General features: G+C 41.5%; 2 protein-coding genes across 2 annotated transcripts in view; both read left to right on the forward strand.

Annotated features, from left to right (window-relative positions):
* The window catches only part of ADAMTS12 (ADAM metallopeptidase with thrombospondin type 1 motif 12), a 392866-nt gene that overhangs the window by 125811 nt on the left and 245352 nt on the right, over positions 1-21703 (forward strand). The window contains exon 3 of the mRNA XM_019982926.2: positions 13986-14136. Within this exon, the coding sequence (XP_019838485.2) occupies positions 13986-14136 (151 nt within the window). The remainder of the gene's footprint in view (positions 1-13985; positions 14137-21703) is intronic.
* Positions 1080-3214, forward strand: LOC109574904 (dynein light chain Tctex-type 3). Its single transcript, XM_019982927.2, has one exon. It carries the CDS (start codon positions 1132-1134, stop codon positions 1480-1482), a length of 351 nt encoding a protein of 116 aa, XP_019838486.2. The 5' UTR covers positions 1080-1131; the 3' UTR covers positions 1483-3214.

A 21703-nucleotide genomic window follows, 5' to 3' on the forward strand; every position in this document is an offset into this window, starting at 1 on the left:
GGACTCCCAACTTGTCCCTTCTCTCTTAAACACAGTTGTTTAAGACTTCCTCAGTTGCTATTTCCCTTCCTCCTACCACTTAAATGTTGTCTTCAAGGATGTTAAAGTCTATTCTATTTTCATAGTAGAAGTCTATTCTTTTTTTCTAAAAAAAAAAAAGATTTTTTTCTTTTGCCCTTGGTTGAAAAGTACTAAAGTTACCCAGACCCATTCTTCTTACAGGGTAGTGGGAGATTACAAATAACTAAAATAAGTTTGTCCCACTATAGTTATGACTTTGGTGTGGCATATAAAGTGGAGACAATGAGTGTGGACTTATTCTTTCATGAAGAGCCTGTGGAAAGGCAAATCTTGCTTTAACTAATTCCATTTTAGAATACAATGAGGATATAATATTTTCTAATGCTCACATTCACGTCTTTAGCATCTTACACTAGACCTGCTCTTTATTTTTTTCCCTTTCTCTGCTGTGGTACTTAGTGAAGTTAACATGCTATGAAATTCTCTCCTGGTTTGCCAGCTCCCATCACCAAGCCACCAGAGAAGGCATTCCCCTCTGGCCCTGAGCCATTGGTAAACATCCCTGGAATGCTCTGTTTCAGTTCAGAATCACTTTGGTGGCCATAGCAACAGTCTTGACAGCCTGCTGTGCTCTTTCTGTTGATGGGAGCTCTCCCTGATCAGGGATTATTGCCCATCAGAGATTGTCACAGTGAGAGAAGCAAGACCAGGGCTGTGTTCTCCACAGCCCAGGGAGGGCTTTGCATCCTTAGGGTAGTTTCTGACGAGAATGATGGCCTGCTGGGGCATCATGAAAAAAATAGTGCTGTGCCTCAGCCGAGCCTACCCTAATGGTTTTCTGCTCCCGTGGGAGACAATGCTTTCACTTGTTCTCCCTAATAACATGTTTCCTGGGCTCCCAAGGTGTTAGCTGTTTTTTTTTTTCCTCTCCCTTTTGGTTGGACTTATTTTCTAGAGTTGACAGACATGGATTACTGCTTAGAGAGACAAAAAAAAAAAAAAAAAAAGCAAAGACATAGAGAAATTTTGAGAAACAAAAATTGTTCTGATAGAAGATTTTTGGGAGAAAGAGAAGAAGTCAGAAATGACCTTAGGAGACTCGGCGCCACCATGGAGGAGTACCATCGCCCCTGTGACGAGGTTGGCTTCAATGCTGATGATGCCCACAATATCGTTCAAGAGTGTATAGATGGGGTCTTGGGAGGTGAAGATTATAATCAGAACAATATCGACCAATGGACTGCAAACATAGTGGAACAATCCCTAGCACATCTGGTTAAGTTGGGAAAAGCTCATAAGTATATTGTGACCTGCGCAGTGGTCCAGAGGAGTCCATATGGCTTTCACACAGCCAGCTCATGTTTTTGGGACACTACATCTGATGGAACCTGCACTGTAAGATGGGAGAACAGAACCATGAACTGTATCGTCAACGTTTTTGCCATTGCTATTGTCCTGTAGCTGGCTAAAAATACTTGGCCAAAGCCATTAACCTAAGAATTTGTCAGTGTATCCTTTCTAAAAAGAGTAACAGTTACTTATTCATATCCTAGATGACAAGTGTGCAATATGCTTCAAAACTATCAACAAAAACAGAATAGTGCAAGCAAGCAGTCTCGTAGGAAGTTGGCAGATTTTCTCATCTTCCATACAGAATCATTTAAATAGGGAAAACTTAATGTTAGCAAAAAACAAATATAGTAATATGGCGTGACATGAAAACACACTCTTAAATTTACACCAGCTTTTCACTAACAATATGTACATAAGGAGATGGGGAAATCCATGAAGAAAATTAAATTTTCTTTCAGCTAGAAAAGTTAACAGGGATAAATATATGAACAAAAATGCTGCAAGGATAACTGTGGAGAAAATGATAAAAATCAGTTAATGCTTAGTTTTTTATTTCTCCTCAGTTGTATGTATGATTTAGTGGAAAGTAATCCCATCCTTTTTTTTTTTTTTTTTTCCATCAACTAGTAGCAACTGTTATTATTAACTTGTTTACCTTTTCTGAGAATAGCTAAATCACTTTTTAAAATTTGAAGTTCTTAGATTTACATCTGAGGGCGAATTGAATTGGGTAACCTGAATTCCCTAGGTAAAGAAAATTAGCAAAATAAAATAAAATACAAAAAAAAATTAGTTACAGCATATGATGGAAAGTATAAGACTCCAACAGCTGCCTTACAACTCATTCATTCCGGATAGAAGACACATTTATTGAATGTCTATTATGAGCTAATCATAGTTATCAATATGCTGTTCAAACTTTCTTTTGGTACCTAGTCAGTTGGACAACATTTATGTCTGGGAAAGAGAAAAAAATGTTGTTTTACAAGAGAGGAAAAAAGTAAATCTGGTTATCCAAGTAGGAATAAGCAAATGAAAAGCAATTATTACTGACAGAGAATCATTGATGTAATTTTAAGAATGGCTCCTAGCAAGCAAAAAGCTGCATAAAATATGCAACTCTTAGTTAAAGGCCTTATTATCAGTCTAATACACAAGTAGTAAATTCCATCATTGTTTTAGTTACAATCATCTGTAAATAATTTTAAGTACTTATGAGGGGTTCAAATTGAGTAAAGTGTAAATTAAAAGTATACAATCATTAGCAGGTTATTGAATATCTCAGGGCTTATGAAATGTAGTTAAATTTGTGAAATAAATAACTGATAAAAAATTAGGGTACACAGCTGGCCACCAAATGCAAAGTCAATCTGCTATTTAACCTTGAAAACAAAATCAATTTTGTATATTACCACTAATACATGTAGGGAGTGGAACCATGAGTCATTGAATTCCAGGGGGAAAGGAAGCCATAGTGTTGACAATGTTAAGAGAGTATTCTTGTAGGCATGCTATGTGCATGTTTGATATTTTGCCGAGTAACAATAATTGTTCAGTGTTGAAGAAGATGATTAAGAAAATACAAGGATAGAGTTTAATGCAGTGATCTACACTTTGGCACATTAAAATTTTCAGTGATTACCTTTATGTTACTTTACGCTGCTGGCTTTGGTGCCCTTGAAGATTTTAATAGTGACCAAAATATATCTGTGCAGTTAAGGCTCGCTTTTGACTATTGTTATTGAAGCCTGATTTTAAGAGAATAATAATCAAAAATACCTCGTGAACTTGCTATCTGCTCTGTTTCTAGTTAAAATGTAATAAAGATTATCTTCCTGCACTGTAAAAAAAAAAAAAAAAAGAAAAGGAATAACCTTAGGTGTCTGGTGGGACTAGAAAGACCATTTTGTGAAACTGTCAAACTGCCTGTCCCTGAATACAGCTTGACAGAGAAGTTCTGATGAGTTTTTGGTTGCTACAGGCTCTTAGACGATCTTGCTGATTCTGATGGCTTATCTGGGAACACATGGTTTGAGATGTGATAAAAACTCCCTTTTTAATTTTTGAGAATAGTAGGTTTGGTGGGGTTCATCAGGATTTGTGTCAGGCCAGCTTATTTCAGTCTGCATATTTTCTCCTGTGAAATGATTTCACATTTATTTCACATTTCAAATCCAAAACATTTATTCACCCATTTCCTAGAATGACTTAAACTTTTTTATTTTTTGCATCTTTAAAGTGTCCTGGTCTGCCAAAATGTTATGGGCCTTCCCTGCAAACTTCAGGGAATATTCTTCATAAACTGCAATCAACAATCATTATTGCAGAAACTTCTTTCAATTGAGATGAACTGTTTGATTAGAGTCATTATGAGTATTTCATCATATTCATAGTATTATGCCTATTTGTTGGTGGGAGAAGTTAAAAAGCAATCAAGCACCACCTAAGGGGAAAATGTAGTGTTTTCCAAAGTATAGTACACGGATTATCTGTCAGCAACCTCAAGGTGCTTGCTAAAATGTGGATTCCTGGGTATCACATTAAACTTACTAACTAGAATGTCTGGACAAGGCTTCCCAGTGTATGTGTTTTTAATAAGCTTTCCATGTGGTTCTTCTGCACACTAGAATTGGAAATAAGTGGATCATCTGATGCCTCAATTCTCTTTGGTAGTTACATTTTAAATTTCTAAAAATCCACTTAATTTGGCTGAGTGGCTGTCCTACCTATCTATCTATCTTCCATAAGAAAAATAGTGAATCTGTGGAGAGAGCTCTTGGGAACTATAACTGAATAAATGCACTCAGTTCCAAGTACTGTCAAGTAAGAAATGAGAAAACTAGTTACTAGGCAACTTTTCTGCTCTTATGTAAGCCAAAGGTTTTCTTCTGAAACTCAAAACTGGGACAACCATGAAACAAGCATGTTAACCATGCCTGCCAGATAGCAGACTGAATATACGTGAATTTGAGCAAATTCTGGGAGACAGTGAAAGACAGGGAAGTCTGGCATGCTGCCATCCATGGGATCGCAAAGAGCTGGATATGACTTACCAACTGAACAACAAGGTATGGAAATGATTGATTGAATCACAGGGAGGAGTCCAAGCACATCACTTAGAAGGAATCCATGAAGACAGCAAGGCCTTATAAGAATTACCTTATTCTGTTCTTGTCAAAATTCTTTAGCAAAGAATATGTTGTCAACCTCATTTTATAGGTGAGGAGAGCGAGGCTCAGAGAGACTAAATGACTTGCGTAAAGCTACCTTGCTTAATCGTGCTGGAGTTGAGGGTTGAACTCAGCCCTGTCGCCAGACTTTTCTGCTAGGGGAACACAAATTCTGCTGTAGATTATTCTGTTTCCAGTAGGAGAAGGGGGAAGGTCGGATCTGGCACCCACTGTAGACCTAGAGACTTTATTATATATACTATGTGCTGACACTCACACTAAGTTTATTGAAGATTTCAGCCTTGGTTCATTTGAAGAAATCCCAGCTTTGGAATTGGGCTTGATTATTCCTAAGACATGCTCTGAAAACCAGCCTCCCAGGCTGAGAGGTGTGTGAAGTTTGAGAAGTCTCCCACCATCGCTTCCAGCTCTAAGACTAGCAAACAGCAAGAAAGAGAAATCTATCAATTCTGTCTCCTCTCAAAATTTCCAGGCAGCTCAATTTACATCCAGGCACCACTGATTCTCCCCTAATTAATGTAATTATTATGAAGAACTGGCTCACACGATTATGGAGGCTGAGAAATTGCACAATCTGTCATCTGCAAGCTGGAGAACCAGGACAGCTATGGTGTAATTTGGTCCATGGCTGAAGGCCTGACAACCAGGACAGCTGAGGTGTCAGCTCCAGTCTGAGGGCCAGAGATGATCTGACCCTGAAGAAATTGAATGATACCCACCCACATTGGGAACAACAGTCTACTGAGTCCACTGATTTATATACTAATAACATCTGGAAACACCCTCACAGACAGACCCAAGAAATAATGTGTAACCTGGGCACCTCGTAGTGTGTTACAGTGACATAAACCATCACATCAGGCATCTGGGATGAGTTTTCCTTATACTATCATAATAGCTAATAACTCACATTTATTAGGTACATGCTGTGTGCTGACAGTTGTGCAAGCACTTTATACTAACTCATTTAATACACATGACACCTTTTAATAAGCTAATTATCAAGTTACTACCACTATTTATATTTTTCACATGAGAAAACTGAAGCCAAGAGAACTTGCAGCTAAGAGATGAAACAAAAGGCTGAACATGACAATAATTGCTTTCAGTCATTCCTTTATATTCATCTTCACTGTGGATGATGCTATGATAAAGTGAGCTACTTGTAAAGTAAAAAAATATAAAAAGTGGAAAAAAATTAAACAATAAAAAAAATAAAATGAGCTACTGTACATTTATGGCTACCTACCATATGTATGTCAACTCTTCTGCTAGGCATTTTATAGAAAATGTCTGTAATAGTTACAACTGTGCTAATTAAGATAGATTTTGCCCCATTTTACAGATGAGAAAACAGAGGCTCTATGTATTAACTAATTTGACCATGCATGCTGTGCATGGTAAGTCACTTCAGTCATGTCTGACTTTGTGACCCTATGGACTGTAGCCCAACAGGGATTCTCTGTCCATGGGATTCTCCGTCCATGAGATTCTCCAGGCAAGAATACTGGGGTGGGTTGCCATGCCCTTCTCCAGGGGATCTTCCTGCGTCTCTTATGTCTCCTGCATTGTCAGGCAGGTTCTTTACCACTAGTGCCATGTGGGAAGCCCAACTTGACCGTAGCTTGTGCTTTCAATTAAACCCTGTCATAACTTTTTGATTGTATGTATTTTTTGAACCCATCTCATCAATTTTTCAATGAAGGGATATTTTTTCTACTACTTAGCCTCTGAACTGACAGCCAGTGATTGGCGTATGATCTTGTGTGTATTAGGGTTTAGACAAGTTCCTCTTATGAGCATCAGAGAGGTATGAGGACACGTAGGTTGATATTCTAGGGCTCTCATGGGAACAGCTCCTTCTAGAAGTAGAGCTGGGGTTTTGATGCTGTCTGATCATAAGCCCAGTCCCAGGCTTTTCCTGGTACTTTCATATCCCTTCTGATCTGGCCTCATGATGATGGCAGCCCCTTCACACAGCCCTTGTTCTGCCAAATTGTTCCTGATGATTCATTTTAATCTTGGTAAGTGTTGCATTTTTTATACCTGGTTGCCCTTTTCAATTCTCTGAAGTCTGTGTGCATTACACTGGTGTTTCTAAGCCGGCTCCTGATTGACTTGATTACAGAAAACAAACTGTGATCAGTGAAATGTCACATATTTGTAGCCTGTTTTTAAAACAAGTCTTCAGATTTGCCCTTGATTCTAGCACCTGTCACTGTGTGATATAAACGTGTATGGATCCCTTTCTTCACTAGTCAGCCACGGTCTAGATATATGCTGTTCAGAATCCATGGACGGAGGAGCCTGGCAGGCTACAGTCCATACGGTCACAGAGTCGGCCATGATTGAGCAACTAACACACACACACACATATGGTAGCTATTAATCACCTAGGGCTGTTTAAAGATAATAGAGTTTAATGAAGTTAAGAATTCAGTTCCACTGTTACATTAGCCACAGATCAAGTGCTCAGCAGACACAGGAGGCTAGTGGCTATCAACAGTGCAGATGCATTTGTCATGTAAAGGACTAGTTTTAAACTAGATTCTGATGAGTAAAGGGGGAATGTTATAATCTCTAAGGTAATAACTAAGAGAAACTGCATACATAGGTAATAGTATTTAAAAGAGAGTCATAATTGATTAATTCAGAAAAGGCCAAAAAAGATAGCTAAAGAAACATAAGAACATATGGGACAAACAGAAAACAATACAGTGGTCTATTTAAACCCAATAATGTTAGTAATTTTATCAGATGTAAATAGGATACATTCTCCAATGGAAAGACAAAGAAACCAAAACACAAATACATTCTTTGGAGTATAGAAAGGTTAAAAAAAAAATAAAAATCTTTAAAAACAAACAAACAAACAATGCAGATGTAGAACATTTCTGTCATCGCAGGAAGTTCTATTTGACAGCATTGTTCTAGGAGGTAGGGGCCAGATCTGACTGTTAGCGATACCTGCCTGGCATATGGGTGACTAACAGGTGGATGAACCAGATACATGTTTCTGGCCTGAGCTTTATCTAAGGCTGCTAAGACTAATATGTACAATCTGTGAATCAATGACATTACCAGTTACAGTCCCTTTTGGCTCCATGGGGGCCTGTCAGGGAGCTCTTGGCGTCACGGCAGGTGGGAGAGGTTATTCCTGGACTAATCTTCCCAGTGGTCTCAGCTCTGTGTTTTGTGGCTTCTGTCATCCCCTGACTTCTGACTTAAGGTCCTGGCTATGCATTAAATGATAGAAAGTTGTTCTTTCTCTTACAACCCAGCAACAGAAAAGTTAAAAGTTAATAATTCTGGCAGGTTGTCATGGCTTTAGGGCTGGGCCGGGTTTGTTGGAGATTGTAGAAGTTCAGTCTGTCTGTGCCCTCTCAAAGCATTTACCTTCAGTGGCCTTTGTCTCTCCTGGACCACAGCACTGGAATCTGTAGCACTTAGGGAGACACATCCCCCACCTTCTGCAAGGATGCTGTGTTTGGTCGAGAAGGGACTGTGATACGGGACAAGGGCTGGCCTCTAGGCCCAGAGGTCATGGGCCAACCTCTTGGGACATGTGAGCACTGTACCCTTTTTTGACACAAAAATTCTAGGTCTTTGCTGTTCTCCTTTCTGCTATTTTATGGATGTCAGTCTTGTCTTCCTGGCTAGGTTGTAAACCTCAAGGGCAGGGGTCACTGCCCCTCTTAGACATGTTAGCCCTGGGCTGGACATGTGACAGATGCAAATTGATCATCAAGAAGGGTGATTTGGTGGGGGGGGGGTCTTATTTTATCTTCTTTCCTGTGTATATAGTAGGCCACAGGTGATATCTTTCCCAGTGATCTATGTACTATAATTGAGTGTCTTGGATACATCTTTATCCCAAATCAATTTTTTTTTGTTCTTGATTTCAGAATATGTTCATGTTATTGTCTTCATCACCACAGGAAGAAACAAACTGATCTGGTAACTTCTGACATTTTCAAATGAACAGGAATTTCTTTCCAGGACAGGCTAATGAGTTAGTGACAGTGCTCCATCGCACACCTCTAGGGGGCTCCACTCACAGTTTTATCTATGTGAATATCACCCCCTTGACTTGTGCAACACAGGGCCCTGAGTGTTGAGTGTTGGAACTGGTTTGATAAGTTTCCCCATGTCTTTTACAATACCATTGTTTTTATTCTTCAGCCTGCTGTTTTTACCTGTGGTAAAAGCTGAAGGCATGACAGCCTAGACCAGGTGACTCTTCAAGGCCTCATGGCTTTGCAGTTCTAGAACAGTCTATTCACAGATTTCTTGTAAGACATTGCCAGTTTCCCACTGGACCCAAAATCATTACACTAACTGAAGTATAACATCAAGTACATCCAGATGACTAATACTTTGATAGGAGTTGAGGAGAAGGAGGAGCTGTTATAGACAACTATTCTCAGTGGAAGACTAGGAAAAATAAATTGGTCCTAAAGATTCTGAAGGTCCTACCCCTGTTCCTCCTTAGCAGAGAGCAGTAGAGGTTCAATGCCAGATGATTCTCACCAAGGTAGCTCAGCCCTTTGTCTCATCCCCACCGTCTGGGGCTGAGGAGGAAGCAGTAGGAAGAGTCTGATTTAATGGGTCTCAAGACATCTCTGCAGAAGGCAATGGCACCCCACTCCAGTACTCTTGTCTGGAAAATCCCATGGATGGAGGAGCCTGGTAGGCTGAGGTCTATTCGGTCGCTAAGAGTCAGACATGACTGAGGGACTTCACTTTCACTTTTCACTTTCCTGCATTGGAGAAGGAAATGGCAACCCACTCCAGTGTTCTTGCCTGGAGAATCCCAGGGACGGGGGAGCCTGGTGGGCTGCTGTCTATGGGGTCGCACAGAGTTGGACACGACTGAAGTGACTTAGCAGTAGCAGTAGCAAGACATCTCCTTGCCTTAAATTTCTTTCACCAGCCAGTCTCTAACATTTGAAATGAACTAGTAGACATTATTAGGGCTTCCCAGGTGGCATTAGTGGTAAAGAATCCACCTGCCAATGCAGGAGACATGAGAGACATAGGTTTGATCCTTGGATGGGGAAGATCCCCTGGAGGAGAGCCTGGGAACCCACTCCAGTATTCTTGCCTGGAGAATCCCATGGACAGAGAAGCCTGTTGGGCTACAGTCCAGGGGGTCACAAAGAGTCGGACATGACAAGTGACTTAGCAGTCATGGAGTAGACATTACTTTTTGTATCAAGTGACCCTTCCTGTAAAGAATTAAGGAAAGATTTAAAATGAATGTATTAGTGTTAGAAATTAGAATAAGGTTACCCCTGGGGGTGATATTAAGTGAGAAGCGAAGCACGTAGTTTCTTGCTACTGGAAAGCTTCTCTTCCTGAATTTAGGTGTTTCTTCTGTGAAAGTTTTATGGGACTTTGCAGTTATAACTTGTATATTTTTCTGCGGGTTTATAGTGCTTTGAAATAAAGTTTATTTAGAATAATTCTTATAAGAGGGCCTCAGGAAGCATTCTCAGGTATTTATAACTTAGAACAATGAGGTGAGTTTATTTCCAAAAGACACTGAGCGGCATGCTGGGATGCTGAGAGGAGAAAGAGATGACGGAGGTGAAAGGGCAAACTTGTGTTCTTTGGGCTTCTGCCAGGGGCTCATCCTGCCCTGGTTCTTTCAGGAATCTGAGAATTCCCCAGAGAACTGGATAGTTTTTCTTCAGGTCCATTCTCGGTCTCCTTCAAAGATATGAGAAGTGACACATACACACTGATATATTTAACATGGATAACCAACAAGAACCTAACTATTTAGCACAGGAAACTGCTTAATGTTATCTGGCAGCCTGGATGGGAGAGGAGTTTGGGGGAGAATTTTTTGTTTGTTTAGTCACTAAGTTGTGTCCAACTCTTTTGTGACCCCATAAATGTAGCCCATCAGGATCTGTCCTGGGATCTGTCCATCAGGATCCCAATCCCTCTGTCTATGGGATTCTCCAGGCAAAAATACTGGAGTGGGTTGCATTTCCTCCTCCAGGGAATCTTCCGGACCCATGTCTCCTGCATTGGTGGGCAGATTCTTTACCATCTGAGCCGCCTGGGAAGACCTTGGGGGAGAACAGATACATGTATGGCTGAGTCCCTTTGCTGTCCACCTGAAACTATCACGACATTGTTAATCAGCTCTACTGCAATATAAAATAAAAAGGTTTTGAAAAAAGATGCAAGAGGTAAGCAGTATATAAAGGAGAGTGGAATGTAGAGCGCCTTCTCTGATTCAGATCCAGAGCTGGCAACAGAAGAAGGTGGCCCTCTTGGGCAGTTAGCTTCAGGGAGAGCATGGAGCCAGTCCTCACTTCTATTGGAATGCAAAGGGTGTATGATTTTCCAGCATGACCCAGCTCTGGTTAGACAAGAAGAGACCAGTGAACTGTGGCCCCTTGGGTACCAGGTGTACAAAGCTCTGTGTTTATATGTTGCGGGAGAAGGAGATGCAGAGCTCAGCCGGGAAATCTTCTCACCTCACCCTCTTGGAACCAGCAGTATCTCTTCATCTCCTCTCCTGTCCATCCTCTCTCTGCAATACACATGGGGTCCTGAGGCCAGCACCCCCACTTCCTATGAGCAGATGTCCTGCCTCCCCTCCAGCTGATGAGTCACCCAGCTTTCCTTGGGCTCTGTCCAGCTTCTTAGAAGTATTTAGGATGGAGAGGTAGCTGATTTCCAGGTGTCTGCTGGCAAAACTGGCCTTGTTTAAAAATGCAAATGGAGGAAGCAGTTAAGAAAATGCTCATTTGACTTTTGGGCACCCTCATTCGTGTTGCCCATAAAACAGTTATTGTGTTCTCAACTGGAGTCCCATGTGTTTCTTCTGCACCACCTGGGTCCAAAATTTGAGGCTGGAGAAATACCAGTTCATCCTTCTTGTTGGTGTTACTTTTTTTTTCTTCAAAGACTTTAGTATTAGACTGATGGAAGTTGCACAAAGGGACTGCACACCAGCGGTGCCTGAGGAGTCCTTGCCTTCGTTTAATTTCCGTGGAACAAATGAGCTCCATTTGCAAGAGGTCCACTGTCTGTTTATGTCCCTGGTCTTTGTCTCCGAGTAGAAATAAAACTGAATCTCAGCCCTACATGAGTCTGTTTCTAGCTACTTTACAGTCTGGACCTTGTCAATGCTTCTTGTCCCAGAGGTTTTTTTTTCTCAAAGAAAGATGCTGAGAAAAAAAAAACGGTTAGCAGATGTGAGCAAATTTGAAGTCAGATGTCAGCTATTGGTGTCGATAGCTAAAATATTATCACTGCATTTGTAAAGCTGTTTGCATGGCACTTTGATAAGCCTCAGTTCATTTGCTCCTCCTGACAGCCCTGTGAGGTGGTAGGCATTATCTGCATTTTACAGGTTGAGTGACCTATTCAAGGTCACACAGCTATTCTTATGACTTTCAGTAATTTTTTTTTCTATTCTCCTTATTATCGAAGATACTTAAAAGTCAGTAATCAAAATAAGAAGGTGTGAGGTGTATATTCAGATCTGGTTATATTACTATATGAAGAGTCGACTCATTGGAAAAGTCCCTGATGCTGGGAAAGGTTGAAGGGAGGAGGAGAAGCGGGTGATGGAAGATGAGATGGTTGGATGGCATCACTGACTCGGTGGACATGAGTTTGAGTAAAGTCTGCAAGATAGTGAAGGACAAGCGAGGCTGGTGTGCTGCAGTCCGTGGGGTCACAAAGAGTCAGACACGATTTAGTGACTGAACAGCAGCAACAGTGTGGCACCGTTTTGGAAAGACCCCAGAGTCAAAGCCTGTTCAACAGAGAGCATTTCCCTTCATGGAGCCCCTTTTGCTTCCTAGCCTGGGGTGAGGGCAGGGGGTGTACTCAGCTCATCTTCAGACTCACCTACGGAGCAGAGCAGCCCTGGCTTGCTGAGATGTGACGAGTGACCTTGAACTTTTGGACCTGTTCACAGTTTTCCTAACCTCAAACTTTCCAGGTTTATTTTTGTAAACAATATTCACTAAACTGTTATATTGACTCTAGAGACCCTAAGACAATGAAAAGACATGAAACCTGACATCTGGAAAGAGTCTAATAACAAATAAGACTGTAGGCCACACCCTTTTCTAGGAGCTTTGCATATATTAACTCATTTAAGCTTCACAGCATCCCTTGATTATCCTCATTTTTCAGTTGAGAAAGCTCAAACTGAGCAAGTCATTTGTCCCACATCACAGAGCTAAAAACTGGAGGAGCTGGAATGTGAACACAGGCTAATTCCAAAGTCTGAGCTCTTGGTCACTCCAGTGTGATGCTGCAAACAGGGTGTCTGGGGCAAGCCATCTTTTTCATCAACGTAGGATTCAGATCCTGAGAGTTAAGTCTGTCATAGGAGGTCACTGGCAAAGCAGCTTCTAAATGTCTTAAATGGGCACTCAGAAACTTTGACAAAGAGAAGACAGAGTTATCGGCTATACCATCCTTCTTCTAGACCTGACCTCCAGAAAGAGTTACTTGTTGCCCATCATTTCCCAACTTATTGCTAATTCCCCTGTCTGTGAGATTAGAGTGTCTGCTTTAGACTCCTGGAAACTCAAGTCTCAGATCAGTATTATATTTCTTTGTTTCCTTGAGAGTAGAATGGCATTAAACACTTCAAGCCAAACCACCATGGGACTTTCCTGGTGGTCCAGTGGTTGAGAATCTACCTGCCAGTGCTGGGGACATGAGTTAGCTCCCTGGTCTGGGAAGATTCCACATGCCATGGGGCAACTAATCTTGTGCACCACAGCTATTGAGCCTGAGCCCTAGAGACCATACTCCACAACTACTGAAGCCCTTACACTCTAGAGCATATGCTCTGCAACAAAAGAAGCCACAGCAATGAGAAGCCTGCATACTGCAATTAGAAAGTAGCCTCTGCTCATCCTGACTAGAGAGGGCTGGCACACAGCAGTGAAGACTTAGTGCAGTCAAAACGAAATAAACAAGATGAAACCACATGTGAGCATGTAGCTGAGCTACCCACATACAGATAAATGTTTCCCAAAAACGTCCATGAACTGTGATCCACAAGTCCTATAACAGGGCACCCAGGAAGCCCTGTTCCTAATTTGAGATTAACCAGCAATGGGTTTGAGGGATAGAGGCAATCCACAAACCTGAAAAATTGTTTGCTACTTTTGGATATGTGTGTATATGTACACTTTTTTTTCATTAGTGCCTCAAAGAGCTCATGACCCCCAAGCATTTAATAACTATGACTATGAAGACATTTCACTGAATTATTTACATGTCACTCTTCTGGGAGACCAAATGGCAGACTATGAAAGTCTTTTGAGTTTCAGAGGTCATCCTAATCTATATAATTTTCACTTTATGAATTTTCTTTGTCCAGATAAAGAATGGATTCAAATAAAACCTTTGTCTTGCATGTATTTACAGACTGGATTTTTCCATCTACCACATGGAGACTTTTTCATTGAGCCTGTCAAAAACCATCCACTGGCTGAGGGAGAGTACCACCCACACGTCGTATACAGGAGGCAGAGGCGAGGCGTCCCAGAGATGAAGGACCCAACCTGTGGATTAAAGGGTATTGTACTTAATCTCCTCACTGGATGGGGGAGTTTGTTTTGCTCTATTTTTTTTTATGAGACCTGTTATTATTCAAATCTGTTTTCTCTTCCCCACTCTGTGGCCAGAAAATATGTACTGTTATACATTTCACTTCTCTGTACTCAAGTCTGTATTCTTAACAGGAAAAGGGAAAGAAATCTCCTACATCCTTGCCACATTGGTTGATGATATTTATATGGGATTAGTAATGCTGAATTTTTTTAAGTCTTTTTAATTCCTTAGAGGAAGATAGTTTAGAGACAGTGCTTTTCAGTATCAGAAATGCTATAATACATTAATGTGGAATATTACTAGACAGCTAAATATTTGATGATGCTGATAATGATATGTGAAGAGAAACTGAAAAAATACCAACATGTTATCAGATGATGAATTCAGCTAAGGTTCTTTAGGCTGAGGTCTTCCTTGAATATAAATCTTGTTCCATCAACTATTTGCACAGCTTCATTAGTGTAGGAACTCCCTCCCCAAACAGTATGTAACATAGTATAGATGCAAAGTAGAAATTCAGTAAATCATTAAAATGAAATGAAGAGTGACTTGTAGCCACATAGATGAATCTAGAGTGCATCCAGTCCACATAACACTGATAAAAAGAAAAATGTGAGGCTTATAGATGTGGAGGAGGTGTCAGTTCTTTGTGACTATCTCTTTCCTAAGACAGTAAGTGAAATGCAGTATTTACGTGATAGCTAGTGACTGCAGAATAAGTTAATGTGCCGGCAATTATTTTTAAAGTATACTTGACATTTGGAATTTTAAAATCTTGGCATATTGGAATGTGCTGGTCTCTCTGAGCCAGGTAATTGCAGTGTTCCTGTACCGTGTTACACTGGAATTCACTGACACTAGCCATGTCATTAACCCACATTAAGGTATACCTTGTGCTTAGGGAGATCGGTGCTGCCAGATGGAATTACTGTGATTATATCGAGAAAGATCACCTTTCCTTGTGGAAAACATTCTATCTTTGTAATGTTCAAAGCAGGAACACCCCTGGTATTGAATAAAAAGATGGAGTTTAAAAGTACTCTAGGACTTCAGGAGAGAAAGTGAATCATTTCCCCTAAAATGTGTCCCTTCATTTACGTTTATTTCCCGAATAGAAAGGTACTCGGGAATTTCACAGTGTCTTTTAATATGGCCCGATGAAATCAACCCAGACCTTTAATGTGATGTTATTTTGTTGTCAATTTGATCAGTTTGAACTAAAATTTCTTAACCAGTTTTGTTTGCTCTTCTAAGCATTATATTTCCTGAGCCCTGTCAAAGTTCTTGTTCAACTTTCTGGATTCCATGTTAAATGATGAGAAAATACAGATTGCTGGAATTAAATCTAGAGCAAATTTCAAAGCCTCATTTTATTGAAATTGACAAGCTCCCTTCTCTTTGGATTTTTGGTGGGAACATATCATACTGGGACTTGAGTGGAGCTTAGATGGAAGTATCTGGGGGGAGTCTGGTTTTTGGAAGCTGTGTAAGTGGAGTCAGGTTAGATGACAACAGCTGCAGGGTCAACTATGGCAGAAAGGGGTCCAAAGAAGTAAAGTCAGGTTTTGGGATTTCATACATCAGGACGCTAGGCTGGAAACACAGGGTCTAGTTCCTGGCATGTGTTTTTGTGGTCAGAAACTATTCATTCAACCAACAAGAATCCGTTGGATGTCTGTCGGGTACCAGCACTTTATGTCTGGTGCTCTGCAAGATTCTGTGGGTACAGTTGTGAGTAGAATTAGACCTTGGTCTTAAGAGCATCAGCCTGGATTTAGGAGATCCAGTCCAGATTTTATCTTTAGAATACGTGGTAAGATCATGAAAGGAAATGAAATCTGAATGTGTGCATGGGACTTTTTGTTCCTCCACATTGTTTATGCCAGGACGTGTAGCTGTAATTCCTTTTTTTCTGTTGTAGACACTCCCATTATGTGACTTTCACTTGGACTGGTCTTCTGTGAGTGGATCTGAACTGTTTCCAGTTTGGGGCTATTATACCTTATATTGCACAGATCATCTCGTACATGTTTTTTAAGAACACAGGCTCATAGGGTTTTCCAGGGCATGTAACTAGTATGGAATGAAAGCAATGTCTCATAGGATATATACATCTGTGACTTTGCCAGATGTAAAATTGCTTTTCAGAGTTGTTCAGGAGCAGTGAATATAGCAGTTCCCACTGTTACATATTCTGTCTAACACTTGATATTCTCATTTATAAATTTTGCCAGTCTGGGGAATGTGGAATGGTATCTTTCTCCGCTTACTGGTGAAGTTACACATATTCTGTTGTGAAGTCGGGTCCCAAATCTATGGTTTGTGGCTGTAGATACTCCAGGAGAAGTTTCCCGCCCTCTACTCAGAGTTGAAGCCCAGAGAGCCAAGTTTAGGTTTGCTTACTTGTTTCTTTGTTTCTGGGTTCACTTTTTCACTTAATTGCTCCTGATCTGGCTTTTCACCAAGGTGGGTCCTAAACTTGCCTCTTCTTTCCAGAGCAGAAATAGTGGGGCAGCAGTGAGCTCCGTGCACCAATCAGGGGTCAACCAGGGAAGCAGAACCAATAGCAAGTATCTATTAAGAGGTTTCTTGCAAGAAGTTGTCTACATGGTATTGGGGGGCCGGCTAGGCAAATCCAGAATCAATGGGCAGGAGGGGCAGGCTGCCTCTCTCATCCATAGGCTGAAGTACCTGTCCGTGGGCCGAATTTCTTCATTTGGGAAGTCTCAGCTCTGCCTTTAAGGTATTTGACTGATTGAATCCGGCCTCCTAGATTATCAAGAATAATGTTAAATTCAGTTGATTATGGACTTCAATTACAGTTACAAAATGCCTTCAGTCTTCCCACATGGTTCAGCTGTAAAGAATCTGCCTGCTAATGCAGGAGACCCTGGTTTGATCCCTGGGTCACAAAGATCCCCTGGAGAAGGAAGTGGCAACCTACTCCAGTATTCTTACTGGGAAATCCCATGAACAGAGGAGCCTAGTGGCCACAGTCTATGGGGTCACAAAGAGTTGGACATAACTTGGCAACTAACCAACAGCAAAATGACTTCACAGTAACACCCAGATTAGTGTTTGTCTGAATAAATAAGACTGTAGCCAAGGTGAGTTGACACAAAAAAGATCATCACACTGCATCTTTTACCTTTCTCCTGAATTTCTGCTGACTTCTTTTTGATTTATGACTTCCGAGGATTTTTTTGGCCTAGATTTTAAATGCTGTAAGCTTTGTTAGGGACTTAATACTGGGAGAGTTGTTTTGGAATATCTAGTCCGCCATATTGAAGTCCTGGGTGGATTTCTCATCTAAGTCATTTGGAAATGACTAAGTTCCTTTCTGGGGTCTGCCCTGGTGGCTCAGAGGTTAAAGCCTCTGCCTGCAATGTGGGAGACCTGGGTTCGCTCCCTGGGTCTGGAAGATCCCCTGGAGAAGGAAATGGCAACCCACTCCAGTACTTTTGCCTGGTGAATCCCATGGACGGAGGAGCCTGCTGGGCTATAGTCCACGGGGTCGCAAAGAGTTGGACACAACTGAGCGACTTCACTTTCGCTCACTTCACTTAAGTTCCTTTCTAAGTAGTCTGTAAAAATGTTAAATGTTTTATAATAGCATTAACAATTGCTCATTAGCATTAGCATATCAGATCACTAATCTGATATTGTGTGTTTTGGGGGTATTGTTTATAGTTTTGTTCTGATTTAATGGAAATTCAGTGAGTTGAAGATCTAAGCAATCACCATATTTTCTGTTGAGTCTAAAACACACTGTTAATTTTCCTTGGCTAACGGCACACTTTCTTGGTACAACCTGCCTGAGGCTTATCTTGAATTTCTTGAATTCCTGATTGCCATATGATTATAGCTACTCTACAGTGATCCATGCTTTGCCTTGCTATGAGGTAGTTAAATTTTTAATTGTTATTCAATAGTTTTTTCTTTTAGTGAAGTGATGTTTATTTTTGATGACCTGTCTTTCATGACTGGCAGGAGGATTGGCAAAGCGCTTCTAGCTTTTACCAGCGAGAGGAATGAAAAAGTTATTGGAAAGAACTTGGGGAAATACTTCTCCGGGAAAGTAAAATGGGAACCTGCTTAGTTTTGTTTGCTTAGTAAAATCCAAGACCAAGACTGTAGGAATTCAGAGCACTAGCACCTTAAGAAGGAGAAGGCGATGGCACCCCACTCCAGTACTCTTGCCTGGAGAATCCCATGGATGGAGGAGCCTGGTGGGCTGCAGTCTATGGGGTCACGAAGAGTCTGACACGACTGAGTGACTTCGCTTTCACTTTTTACTTTCACGCATTGGAGAAGGAAATGGCAACCCACTCCAGTGTTCTTGCCTGGAGAATCCCAGGGACGGTGGAGCCTGGTGGGCTGCCATCTATGGGGTTGCACAGAGTCGGACACGACTGAAGCGACTTAGCAGCAGCAGCAGCAGCACCTTAGGAATGTTTCTCTGTAGTGATGAGATACTTATTTATCCAGGCAAAAGCCCTTGTTCTTTAGCCAGACCTCACCATGGTAGTTTCTTTCTTTGCATTTTCTCAGCACTTGACAATTTTTTGACTCATTTCAGGTCCATACATTCCCATTCCCCAAACAGGAAACAGCTTCCCTAGGAAGCATGGCATCTGTTCATTTAATCTCCTCCAGGTGCTCTGTGCTGGGCATATGTTGTCAGAGTGAGTGGGACTGTGCTGAAGTTGGGGTAGAATTTGGAAGGCAAAGGACACTGGGGAGTGCATTCTAGGCTGGAAAGGGGATTTGGATCAATAAGAGCAAAGGATCACTTTCAGCTAAAAGGTGATTCTCTCATACAGCAAGAAGTTTTTTTTTTTTTTCCTTAGAAATCCTATTCCCTTTTAAAAAATAATTTTTATTGGAGTATAGTTGCTTTACAATGTTATGTTAGTTTTTACTGTACAGTGAAATGATCAGCAGTACATATATACATATCTCCTCCCCTTTGGACCTCCTCATTCAGATCACAGAAGAAATGTTAGGTGAGTAGTTAGCTATTAAACTCTTCTTCCCTTCACACAACTCTGTAGGGAAACACACACACAAGGTATCTTGATGAGAAGTGGCCCCTAGCTTTGCCCTTGGTCGTCCTTGTGTTTCCATGTACCTTCAGTGAGGCTGGGAGGAGATTTATCCTGTTCTGACCCACCTCTGGCTCCCTCCTGCTGCCTGCAGAGATGGGGAGGGCTGTCTCCTCGCTGCATCCCACTCTGGTATCCTCACAGCTGGAGCCATCAGTGACCCTTGCAGGACCGTGATACTGTCCCTAAAAAATGAACAACTCAATCTCTAGCTTCAAAGCTCTGTGTGGCAAACAAACTCCTGGGTTTTCTTCTTTGATTCAAGCCTTCAATCAACATACATTGCCAAGTCTTGTCATTTCTGCTACCTAAATAGTTTTCTAAATATGTCTGCCTTCAGCATCGTAAGCTTTCACTTGGATCACTGAAGTCTCCCCACCCTTGATCTCACCCATTAGAAGCCAGAGAAATATTTCTAAAGCAAATCAGCTCATCTCTTTCCCCCGTTAAAAGCCTGCCAGCGTGCCCTCAGGATAGAGACCCAGCTGTTAAGTGAGTTTTAGGATCTCCTTCTCTGTGTGACTTTTACCTGTTTCTCCAGTTTCATCTCTTGTCATTCCAAATATAGTCTGTGCCATCCTGAACGACTGTTTATCTCCAAGAAGCTTTGCTTTTCACTGCCTAAGCCGTTGCACTTAGAGCCCTTCTTCAGAAACACGTTCTCCCCAGTGCCTTACTGGTTCAGAAGTATTTATCTCTAGGACTCATACACGGCTTCCTTTAGAAAACCTTCTTCACTGCCAAAAGATCAGTGTTAGGTTCTGCTGTGGTAGGTGTCTCTCCTGTGACTGTTATCTCCAGCTACTTGCCCTGCCACGGGCTTTATCATATAATGCACGTCTGTCTGTGTCCTTCTCTAGGCAATAAGCTCAACAAGGATGAAAATCAGGTCTGCTCATTCACAGGTGTGTCCCCAAGATTTGGCAGACTTCCTGGCCAGGGTAGGAACTCAGAAATGTTGAACTTCAAAAGTATTGAATTTACTGACCATCTGTGCTGCATCTGGCAGCTGACTGGATACTTGTATTTTCACCTCTGTGGAGCCAGTTTAACCCATGAGAATACCCATGCCTTCCTGAAGGAGTTCAGTGGACACTCCAATACCTTGCTGTTGAAGAGGAAAAGGCAAGACGAAGATGTGGCCTGAGGCTGTAGCTGAAAGCAGCTACTTTGAATTCTTGTTTTGGAAAAAAGAAAAAAAAGAGGATGGAAAGATAGATAAGAAAAAGCAAGAGATGTTTATTTACTTAACAAGCTCCTACCTGGTGCCAGGTACAGTTCTAGATCTGGGGGTGTGATGGTGAACATAACGGTGATCCTGGCAGGAATGTGGAGATGGAGGCCTGAGAGAGCCATCAGCTAGCGATGTTCAGGCGTGCCTTCTCAGTAGAGGTAAAGAAGAGCAGATGCTTTGGGAGATGAGTGGGTCAGAGAGGACCAGGTCATCATCTGCAGCCGAGTGCTGGTCTTTGAACCTCGAGCATGCATGGCTTCCAGCTTCCTGCTGAGAGTGGGAAGGTGAATTCTCAGCTGGTCCACTAAGCAAACCGCTGGCGTTGTTTCAGTCTCATTTCAAATGCTCCTTCCTTATGAGGCCTCTCCCCTCCATGTAGGACTGATGGGTCCATTTCCTGAGCTCACTCTACATCTTACTGTGGCCTCTGGTTGCCATCTATATGCCTTCCTACAGCTCTGCCCCTCCTTCCCTGCCTGCTAGGCATTCCTGGATGTAGACTCACACCAGGGCCTTTGCACTCAATATTCCCTCTGCCTGCAATACACCTCCATAAGATCTTTTCATGGCTCATTCTTTCAAACTAGTCAGGTCTCTGCTCAAAATCACCCAATCAAGGAAGCCTTCCTTGACCACTAAGTAAGATAGCTTTCTCTCTCTCACTTTGTAAACCATTTCTCCTGCTTTATTTATTTTCATAGCACTTATCATCATCTGATGTTATTCTACCTATTTATTATCTATCTCTCCCAAAACAAGAATGTGAGTTCCATGAGAGCAAATATTTCCTCGCTTTTGAACTCTGCTGAATCCCCACTGCCTTGGACAGAGCCTGTCATAGTAAGCACCTGGTAAATGTTGAATGAATGAGTGAGTAAATAAATGAGTGAGTCACAGCTTCATTCATGATTGTTCTGGTGAACTTGTATTCTGTTTTCACCATGAGACTCATCTTTGCATCCCAAGTGTCAGAGATACTTGTATCCAAGGCCAATGTCTGATGCATAGTTGTTTGTTTGATAAACGTTTGTCCACTGAATGAAGGCATGATGTGTGTTTCCAATGGGGTCCTGCAGGTGTGAGCAGGACATGCATCTTACCTGTGCTAGGGGTCTCAGCATTCCAGGAGTGCTCCAAGTCACTGAGGCAAGGCAGATGTGTTCTTTTGGTGATTAATATTAACTATATGTTTG

The sequence above is a fragment of the Bos indicus genome, chromosome 20 (assembly GCF_029378745.1).
Source record: "Bos indicus isolate NIAB-ARS_2022 breed Sahiwal x Tharparkar chromosome 20, NIAB-ARS_B.indTharparkar_mat_pri_1.0, whole genome shotgun sequence".
Classification (NCBI taxonomy): Eukaryota; Metazoa; Chordata; class Mammalia; order Artiodactyla; family Bovidae; genus Bos; species Bos indicus.

What these genes read in the sequence shown, in the direction of transcription:
- LOC109574904 (XM_019982927.2), top strand. Translation starts at nt 1,132, where the DNA reads ATGGAGGAGTACCATCGCCCCTGTGACGAGGTTGGCTTCAATGCTGAT.